This window comes from Orycteropus afer, unplaced genomic scaffold (assembly GCF_000298275.1).
Source record: "Orycteropus afer afer isolate SDZICR_OR568_19922 unplaced genomic scaffold, OryAfe1.0 scaffold00973, whole genome shotgun sequence".
Classification (NCBI taxonomy): domain Eukaryota; kingdom Metazoa; phylum Chordata; class Mammalia; order Tubulidentata; family Orycteropodidae; genus Orycteropus; species Orycteropus afer.
Window position 1 is genome coordinate 196,724 of NW_006922560.1, and position 10,572 is coordinate 207,295.

General features: G+C 41.9%; 1 protein-coding gene across 1 annotated transcript; it reads right to left on the bottom strand.

Annotated features, from left to right (window-relative positions):
- Positions 1-1,224: 1,224 nt before the first annotated feature.
- LOC103212463 (zinc finger protein OZF-like) lies at positions 1,225-2,292 on the bottom strand. Its single transcript, XM_042783363.1, has one exon. It carries the CDS (start codon positions 2,290-2,292, stop codon positions 1,225-1,227), a length of 1,068 nt encoding a protein of 355 aa, XP_042639297.1.
- Between the last annotated feature and the right edge of the window lie 8,280 nt (positions 2,293-10,572).

Below are 10,572 nucleotides of genomic sequence, written 5' to 3' on the forward strand. Positions count from 1 at the left end.
ACTTTTTACAAATTGAAGACTTGTGGCAACCCTGAGCAAAGCAAGCCTATTAGCTACATTTTCCTAACAGCATGTGCTCACTTAGTGTCTCTGTGTCTGATTTTAGGAAGTCTCATAATAGTTTAAACTTTTTCATATTGCTGTTGTACACTTTAATAGACTACCAAACCAAAACCAAACTCACTGTCATCGAGTTGATTCCAACTCATAGCAACCCCCATTGGGTTTCCGAGGAGGTAAATCTTTTTGGAAGTAGATTGCTCCATCGTCCTTCCACAGAGCAGCTGGTGAGTTTGAACTGCCAACCTTCTGGTAAGCAGTCAAATGCCTTAGGCACTGTGCCACAAGAACTCCTTTAACAAACTATAGTATATTGTAAACATAACTTTTATATTGACTGGGAAACCAAAAAATTCATGACTCAATTGTGATATCTGCTTTATTGTGGCAGTCCAGAACTGAACGAACAGTATAGGCATGCCTATAATTAATCTCATCATTTCTGCACATTGTATGTGTGGACACATTATTTATGAAAAATATGGTAATATATCATGAGATTATGACTGACCACATTGCTTACATTGAGAAGGTTTCTTTCTGGTATAAATTCTCTGTGGACCTCAAGTGTGTAAACACTTGATAAAAGCTTACCATATATAAAACTTTTGTAAGTCTTTTCTCCAGAATCAATTCTCAAATGATTGAAGTTGCACATCTTAACCAACGACCTTGCCTTATAGACTACATTTATTATTTCAGTCCCACAGGAATTTTCTGGTGTTTAGTGAGGACTTAGCCTGACTTAAGCTCTGGTGATGCAGTGGAAAAGACATCCAGGTGCTAACCAAAATGTTAGCACTTTAATCTCCCCAGCTACTCTACAGGAGAAAGATAAGGCAGTCTGCTTTCATCAAGATTTACAGCTTTGGAAACCTACTGGGGCAGTTCTATTCTGTCTTATAGGGTTGTTATGAGCCAGAATTGACTTGGTGGGAGTAGGTAGTGAGTTTTTAGCCCCACTTGAAGGTTTAGCCACTTATTACCTTAAGGTTTCTCTGTTGTATGGATTCTCATATGAATTATAAGGTATGAATTCCAATTAAAGTCTATGCCACATATATTATAGTTATATGGTTTCTTCCCAGTATGGATTCTCTGATGTCTAATAAGGTGTGAGACAGAATTAAATGCTTTGCCATACTCATGACATTTGTAAGGTCTCTACATGAAATGAGTTCTCTGATGTTCTATAAGGTTTGCTCTTTGGGTAAAAGCCTTTCCACATTCATTACATTTATAAGGTTTTTCTCCAGAATGAATTCTGTGATGTTCCACAAGTTTTGTACTTCGGATAAATGCCTTACCACATTCAATACATTTGTAAGGTCTCTCTCCAGTATGAATTCTCTGGTGAGCTGTAAGGCCTGAAGGGCGACTAAATTCCTTGCCACACTCATGACATTTGTAAGGTCTCTGCAGCAAATGAATTCTCTGATGGTCTATGAGGTTTGCTCTTTGGGTAAAAGCCTTCCCACACTCATTACATTTGTAAGGCTTCTCTCCAGTATGAATTCTTCGATGTTCCACAAGTTTTGTTCTTCGGATAAATGCCTTCCCACATTCAATACACTTGAAAGGTCTCTCTCCTGTATGAATTCTCTGATGAGTTATAAGGCCTGAATTTCGAGTAAAGACCTTGCCACATACATTACATTTATATGGTTTCTCACCAGTGTGGATTCTCTGATGTCTAGTTAAGTGCGAGACTTTAGTTAAAGATTTTCCACATACATTACAGGTGTACGTTTTCTCTCCAGCATGAATTTTCCGATGTTCTACTAGTTTTGATCTTTGGGTAAAAATATCACCACATTCAATACATTTGTAAGGTCTCTCTCCACTATGAATTCTATGATGAGTTGTAAGCCCTGAGTGTCGACTGAATATCTTGCCACATATGTTGCATTCATATGGTTTTTCACCAGTATGGATTCTCTGATGTCTAGTCAAGTTTGAGCCAAAGTTAAAGGCTTTGCCACAAACATTACATCTGTAAGATTTCTCTCCTGTATGAATTCTCAGATGAGCTTCAAGATGTCCATTTTGAGTGAAGACTTTCCCACATACATTACATTTATATAGTTCCTTTTGAATACGGAGTCTTCCATGTTTAGTGAGGTTTGGGGCACTGTAAAAGGTATTGAGAATTTCATTATGGGTTGTACCCACTCCTCTGTCATTCCCTTCATCATCCCTCCTCTGATGCTGAAACTCACGTGCACTTCCCATGACTTACGTGAAGTCAAAATCCTCAGTGCCATGACTTTCGGGTCTTTCTAATATCACTCTCTGGAATGAGCCTCCTTTATTAACGATCTCTTTTGGTGATAATTCCTTGATCACAGATTTAGAAAAAACATCTAAAAGACAAAAAAGAACCATAGGCTTCCTATTAAAACCAGTTGCAAAATATTTTATATCAAAAACTGTCATTTTCTATCAACAAGATACTTATAAATGAGAGTTTTTAAAGTTTTACCCAGAAGCCTTCAAGTGATCAGAGACAGAAAATCAATGGGATTCCTCAATAAAGATAAGATGATTTCATGTAATTCAGATGATTTTAGGGGAGCCGAGTTTCAAATACCCTATGCCCATACCACTTACGCTATGTAAAAACACATAAGCCCTCAGAGATGGCCACTATTCTACAGCACACACAGGTGACAAAGATGTGTGGCTGTCTTACATTAAAAAAGAAAATAAATAAGCTCAGATGTATGTAATGTAATGGTAAATATTTTTAAATAAAGTTTTCTAACAAATAAATAAAAGGCAATTCAGAATTTAAAAAAATCAAAAAGCATGGATAGGTAAGGAAAAAATTCAAGTAAACACTATTTTAAGAATAACAAAAGTATCTGTACTCATGTAAGATAGGCATTTGGAACATTAACAACTGGTTCAAGGTTGTTATATTCCATAACAGATACTACAAAACAATCCTCTGTAAATCACAATGAAAGTTAATTCACAACACAATCGAGTAAAGCCTGAACAATCCAGTGTGTACATAAACAAACACAAAAACACAAAATTATAGTCTGTGCAATTACCAAAAAGTGTCTTTCGAGAGATTTTTGAAATCTCACACTCCATGTATACATAATATTAAAGTCATATAGTGATTTACCCTCAGTGGGTGAACAACTATATTAACCAAAGTGCAGAATGCTTGTACCGAAGGGTGGTATTAGCAGAAGTGTAGAAACATTTTCCTGCAGTTCAACTGAGGCTGATGGAAGAAGTTACTGGACAGCATGGTGGGCAGCAACATAAGCAGCCAACAGCGGCCAGAGAAAACAAGACAGCACTGGAAGGTGAGCCAAGAAGACCAGGGAATGTTATACTAAATTCAGTTTGAAAGAAAAACAAGGAACATATGTTGGTCTTCAAATGTGAGGAATGGAATTTTCAAATGTGAAGAATGAAATTTCCAAACCTTTATTAATTCTGTGGAAAACACTACCGTCATGTGAGCCTTTTCCTCAAGAGTTTGTGAATTCTGTGAAATATGGAACTCTAAGACAGGAGGGAGAGTATTGAGGGGTGGAGGAGGAGGAAGTGATGATGGAGAGGGTCCATCAGAGATGACGGAGTGGCACAGCGATTTGCAGAAGATGGACACTGGAGACATCTTTAACTTCTGCCTCCTAGGGACCAGCCTTGTGCTGATCCTTTTGAAAGAAATTATTCAAGCACCCAACAAGCTATGCTTAGAAAACTAAAAATATACTATAGAAAAAGCAATGAGCTCTGGTGGCACAGTGGTTAAAGCATTCAGCTGCTAAGCAAAAGGCTGGTGCTTCTAACTCACCAGCTGCTCTGTGGAAAGAAGTCTGCTTCTGTACAGACTGACAGCCTTGGGAACCACATAGGGCAGTTCCACTATGTTGTAACGAGTCACTATTAGTTGCAATTGACTCAATGGCACTTTTTTTTTCTTTTTAATGGAAAAAAATAACCTATTTTACGTTGTAATTATGGCATGTTAATTTATATATTTGTCAGATTAAGAGAGTCACTTAACACAAAGGCTATATATATTCCAAAGATTCCCAAAGTTCCTAATACAACAAATTCTATTTAAATGGGAAAAGTAACGTTTGTCAGTGCAGTGGAGTGAACTGCTACCATATAGCCCTTGTAGCCATGGTCCTACAACTGCCACAAAATGATTTGGTAGGACCATGCAAATAGGATGCTCACGGCCCACCCAGAGGACTGCACAGCTTTCTAATGCAAATAAAGTGCATGGAACCCTTGTAGGGTCAGTGTTGCCATTCCACTTAAAAGGAACCCATACCAGAGACTGAGGGGAACCTCACTACCAGTGAGAAGAGACGGGAGTGGAGTGTGTTCTTTGGACCCAGAGTTCCTGCCCTGAGAACTTAATAGACCCAGTAGACAGAGAGCTGTGACCCAGAGAGGGGGCAAGATAGTGAGAAGTGGCAGCAAGCACAAGTCCATCCAGAGGGAAGGAGGCAGCAATAGAAGGCCCGGGAGACCAGCGCGGGAAGGTGCAGTGGTCTTCCCGGCCCACAGAGGCAGCTGTGATGGATGTGCAGACCCACAGAGTGGGACAGTTAAGCACCTTTAGGCAGGAGGCTTGCTGGGTTGCTGGCAGAGTGAGGGGTCTTTGGACACATGTTGGGGAACGAGGCTTGCCAACCATGGAATGAGAGAGTTGAACACTGTTGGGCAGGAGGCATGTGGAGGACTGTGGTGCCTCTGGGCACTTATCGGCAGAGCTAAAAAGCTTCGAAACCAGAACAGCAGAAGCCAGGCCCAAGCGTGGGTCAAGGCTGAGACTGTGGGCCAGTCCCGATCAAAGAACAGTATGCTGAGTTGTTCCTTTTACTTCCAAGTTAGGTCTGATCCTGAATTGTAGTGTTGTTCTCCTATCAAACCCCATTGCTATTAGTATGATCTGTGAGCTTAGTGTGACCACTGTAACAAAGTACTGAACCCAGCAGAGAAATAGAGAGGGACAGCTTGGGTCACAACTCGTGAAAACCTGGGAGTGGAGGTAAGTCATAGGAGTCAGCTTTTTACGGTGCTGGTAGAGCAGGGTGTCTCTGGGCACTCGTGTGAGGAGCTGAAAGAGCTTAACACTTGTTGAACAGAGCAGGGGCCAACAGGAGGTCTGTTCTGATGGGGCTGAGAGGAGCCTGTCCCAGGGGGGACCAAGGTGCCTGTCCTCAAGGAGCCAAGAGAGGACTGTTCTAAGGGGGCTGAGATGAGGTTTGCACTGCTGAAGGGGCTGTGCACAGCAGACAGAAAGGCCTGCTTGCACGGGTGAATGGAGCTAAGGGAGCTGTCCTACACAAACAAGGGAGACTGCCTACTGGTCTCAAGTTGTAGCCTGCTGATCTTTAGCCTGTGTTACTTTCCTAATAAACCATATAACCATGTGTACTGTCTGTGAGTTTACCTAATACTGTGTATGTGTGGCTACTGCATCGAATTATTGAAGAGAACAGAGAAATACACAGTGCCATGGCAGGCATGGCTGGTGTCAGAATAGGCCAAGGTTTGAGAGTGGAGGTACATCTGACCTCCACCTCATAGGAATCACGTTGGGGCTGATCCTGATGGTGATTCTCACTCAACTTGAAGTCAGACAAGGTCTGACACTATTCCCAGCACACTACGGCTACCACATTGTGAACAAAAAAGGACACAAATGAAGAGACACAGGAACAGATCTAGGAAGGGCTCTGAGCTAAGCTCAGACAGGGAGTGGTCCCTGGATGAGGCTTTGGTGTCTCTAGGGACTGTCCCAGGGAAGGATAATCGTCCCAAGAACATGTTCTTGAGAACCAGCAGGCACCCAGAACTTCTGAGTTCAAAGCCTTTTACTAGCCTCACTGCATAGTCATGATTGGTAGGGTCACAGGCCCGCCCATTCTGAGCTTAGTGATAAGGTGGTGTCTGTGTAAGCCCCACTCATATGCACAAATTCTATAATGTTTCCTGCCATTTTTTGATAAAAAAGGCATCTTCATGTCTACTCTGGGAATTCTAAGGATTATCTTTCAGGAATCAAAGGCAAAGGCCAAGTGGAGCTCTTCGTCTAACAGGGGCCTGAACAGACAGGGAGGGCTTAAGAAAGCCCATGTTCAGTGGAGTAGCTGGCACCGTTTTGCTGTCTCCTGAGACAGTCACCCAATATGGGGAGGGAGAAAGGGAGGTAGACTGGTTCCTCAGGACAATGGAGGCCTCAGCTTGGACCTGTATCAACTGACAACTGAGGACCAGATGGAATCAAGTATAGAAGAAACCAAGGGGGCAAGAACATCCACCTTGTCCCTCTCAGACAAGCCTCCCAGAAGCTCACAGGCACCATATAATAGATGTAGGTCATGTTAGACTTTGCCTTTGTCTCTGCTGGAGCTGGACCACCACTGGAGGATGGACTTTACAAATCTGAGTGACGAGGGGAGGGGCCAGGAAGGAGAGTAAGGAACAAAAGTTCCTTTGGAATACTGGAAGAAATAAACTTATGTCTTCCCCATTTGGGGTTTTTCCCAAACAATATGTATTGGTATTGTTTCTTTTCTAACCATCTGAGCTGGTACCTTTGTTCACTTCTGGATACATTTCCACCTACCTGGGGCGTCTGCTATATTCAACTTGTCCAACGTCCAGGGCTCTGTTCCTGTCTTCAGAATGGAGATAACACTCCACTGGGAAGGAGAGATTCCTGCTTATAAGAAAAGGAATGTAATAGGCTGTAGCTTTTCCAGAGCAAAATCCCAGCCATCTGTTCAGCTTAGAACCTCACAGATGACTCTAGGAGATTATTTCAGAAGTTCATCCACCGACTGCCTCCTTCAGATGCTGACGGAATGTATTAAACACGCAGATACTTGCTCTCTCCCATGAGCTATTGAATCCGAAGCACAGACAGCAAGTCACAGAGCTGGATCTATTAAAGGTAAGCTACAAGGTCCAGGCAGAAACTTGGAATGGCATATGTATTTGATGTGTATATTCTCTACAACAAAATTAAGTACATTTTAATAGAAGTTTCCAGTAGAAGAATCCAGTTTGCTGTTTACTCACTGTGTTAGACTGGGTTCTCAAGAGAAACAAAACCAGTAAAGCTTATAGAGAGAGAGAAAGGGAAATTTATCTTAGGAAAATGGCTCACACACTTATAGAAGCTAGCGAGGCCAAAGTTCTTGGATCAAACGTCAAGCTGGAGGCTTTTCTCAACTCACACAGCTGCAGGGGCTGAGGAGCTCAAGGTTGGCAGGCAGTATACCGGCTGTTGACGCCAACGAATGACAAATCCAAGATCTCCAGGCCGAATGGTGGATTGTTTGCTCACACACAGTTGTAGGCAGCACAATAGAATCCTGATCCACAGAAGAGTGTCTCTTTTCCAGGATGCCCATAAATATGCTGGAAGCAGGCCACACCCCTAGGGAAACTCCCTTTCAACGGACTGACTGCTCAAAACATATACATCTGATCCCATCATTGGAACAAAGCATATCACAATTGCTTAAACCACACAGAATTGTGGTTCTGCCAAGTCGACACATTGCTCCAAGTATCACACTCACGTATGCATTTTAACTATAGTTCCTAGATTTATGTAATTAAAATTTTAAGCTTTCTGGAAATCTACAATTAACTGTTTTAATGTAAAAGAGATTAACAGCATTACTCATTTATTAGGCAAGATAAAGGAAGAAAAGTACTTCATCCTTCACCAGCATTAGGTAACGTGTTATAAAGTTTTATCACCAAGTTTTCCTTCACCAATAAAATAAACTAATAAACTACATTTAAAGAAATAAAGGAAGCCATATGGCATTGTGCTTCCTCAAGCTCTGAAAACAGCAATGTTCCAACATGAATTGGGCAGATCATCTGAAGTAGGAAGAGTAAAGTCCAGACACGGTACGACGAAGCTTCCATTTCTGAATCAACCTCATTGTCTCTGTTGTTGTTGGGTGCCACTGAGTCACCTCTGACTCATAGTGACCCCATGTACAACAGAACAAAACACCGTGTGGTCTTGTACCAGCCTCACAATCCTTGCTACACCTGAGCCCATCATTGCAGCAACTGTGTCTTAAGAATAGAGAATTCAGAGTACCATACTTTTATGCCAATAATGAGCACACCCACAACCCCCTCATGTGTTAATCTCCTATGTGTGGGGTATATGCTCTACTACTACTACTACTAATAATAATAATAACAATCATAGTACATCAAGCAGGGCAGGGGCTTCCAAGAGACTCACAGGGGAAAACATCAAGATTCACAAGGGGAGACCCTGACTTCTAGAGGGAAGTTGTGCTCACCAAGGGAGACCAGATTCCTGTAGTTCTCCAACATCACGTCCCTGTACAGAGTCCTCTGAGCAGGGTCCAGGCATGCCCACTCCTCCTGAGAGAACTCTATGGCCACATCCCTGAATGTCAACAGTCCCTGTAATGAAAGACACACCTCACCAGGTAGACAAGGGAAAAATTGTAAATGTCAAAATCAAAAAGATGTGAATATTGTGACAGATCCATGTAAAGTAATGTTATGTAAGTTATATGTCCTTAGTTCTATTTTGTCCTACTATTCCACCAGAGTGCATGAAATCTACCCAATCACATTTTACAGACAGTAAAAGAATCATGGAAGTGAAAAGACTGCCAAAGGGTCATGTATGCCAACTTGTCAAAAACTGTTCTGCACACCCAGCAACACTGAGGTCCCAGATGACCTGGGGCATGAGTAGTGTCTTCAGGTTTGAGAAAGTTCACCATGGCTTCAAAAAGAAGTTAGTATCAAAAAAACTGTGATGATGGTAATAGGAACAGGAAAAAATGTTGGACACTCACCCTGTGCTAAGCATTATTCAAAAAGACTGACATGAATTAACTCATATAAGAACCCATTATAGAGAGATGTCTTCCCACCACATAGAAGAGACAGCTGTGTCACAGACAGTCTAAGAAACTCGTCTCAATTCAAAAGGAGACAGAGCATGCACCTGAACAGGCTTCAGCATTGAATCTTAAGAATTACACAGATGAGCAGTAGACACAGTGATGAAAGGACACTCACAAAGGGATTCCAGCCGCACCATGGAAACGCGTGAGGTGCATTACATTGGCCATGTCCACATCTGGCAGAAGAGCCCTCTCTCCAGAAGGGAAATCAATTGGAGCTGGGAGCAGATGTCCTGACACGTTTGTGTGAGGTAACTACTTGGGTCCAGGAAATGAATGGCAGTGCAGGAGGTGCAGCAGTGGAAAGGTGCACCCCATCAAGACAGACATATTCCTCTTTTGCCCACTGAGGTACAAAATGCCAAGAACTGTTCTGTCTTCAGCAAGAGAACACAGACTGGACTTCCAGTAAGATGGAGAAACAGGCAGACAAGCTACACAGACCCTCTTCAACAAAGAAAAGAGAAACCAATTGACAGAGATACAGAAAATAATCTGGAGCCCTGAGCTTTGAAAGGAAGTATACAGAAGTGGATTAGGCACCAACTAGTGGAAAAACCGGAACAAAAATAGGACCTAAAAATAGGCTATGTTTGCCAAGGATGGCAGGGACATATGGGAGGCTGACAATGGAAAAGGAGACAAGTGGTGAGTGTATGAGTGCTTCCAACTAGCAAACAGAGGAGCACAGCACAGTAGCCTGTAGATAACATACAAACAAAACAAAGGAAACCAAAATTGTGAGAAAGTCACTCCAACATACAATCACCAATTAAATATAAATACAAAAACATCACAATGCCTCAGACACAATAGAGCACTAAGGTGCACACAAAGAAGCATGATAAAGCAGGAGAAACAAGGAACCAGGATACAGACCCAAAACACATCCCTGAGGAAGACGCAGCATTGGAACTCCCTGAGAAGGAATTCAGAAGAATTATATTTAGGTATCTTCAATGAATTGAGAGACAGATCAAGGAATACACTACAAAACCGAGGAAAACACAGACAAAACCCTAGAACAATTTCGAAAGACAATATGAGAACAAAATGACAAGATACAAGAAAAATTAGAAAATGATACAAAATCTACAGATAGAAATCCAGAAGATTAATAGTAAAATTTTTAGAAATAGATAAGACATTGAATGGGCAAAGAAGTAGAATAGAACCAATGGAAGACAGAATTAGTGAGATTGAAGGCAAATAGCTCAATACTTCCTTGGAAAGTGATCAATCAGAAAAAAGGATCAAAACAAAATGAAGAAAGCCTAAGGCTCGTGTGTTGTTGTTGTTGTTGTTAGGTGCCATTGAGTCGTCTCCAACTCTTAGCAACCCTATGCACAGCAGAATGAAACACCACCCGGTCCTGAGCCAGCTCCATTATTCTTGCTGTACTTGAGCCCATCACAGCTGCCACTGTGTCAATCTATCTCATTGAGGGCCTTCCCATCTTTTGTCGACCCTCCACCTTACCAAGCCTGACATCCTTCTCCAGGGAATGGTCCTTTCTGACAATATGACCAAAGTAGGTGAGATG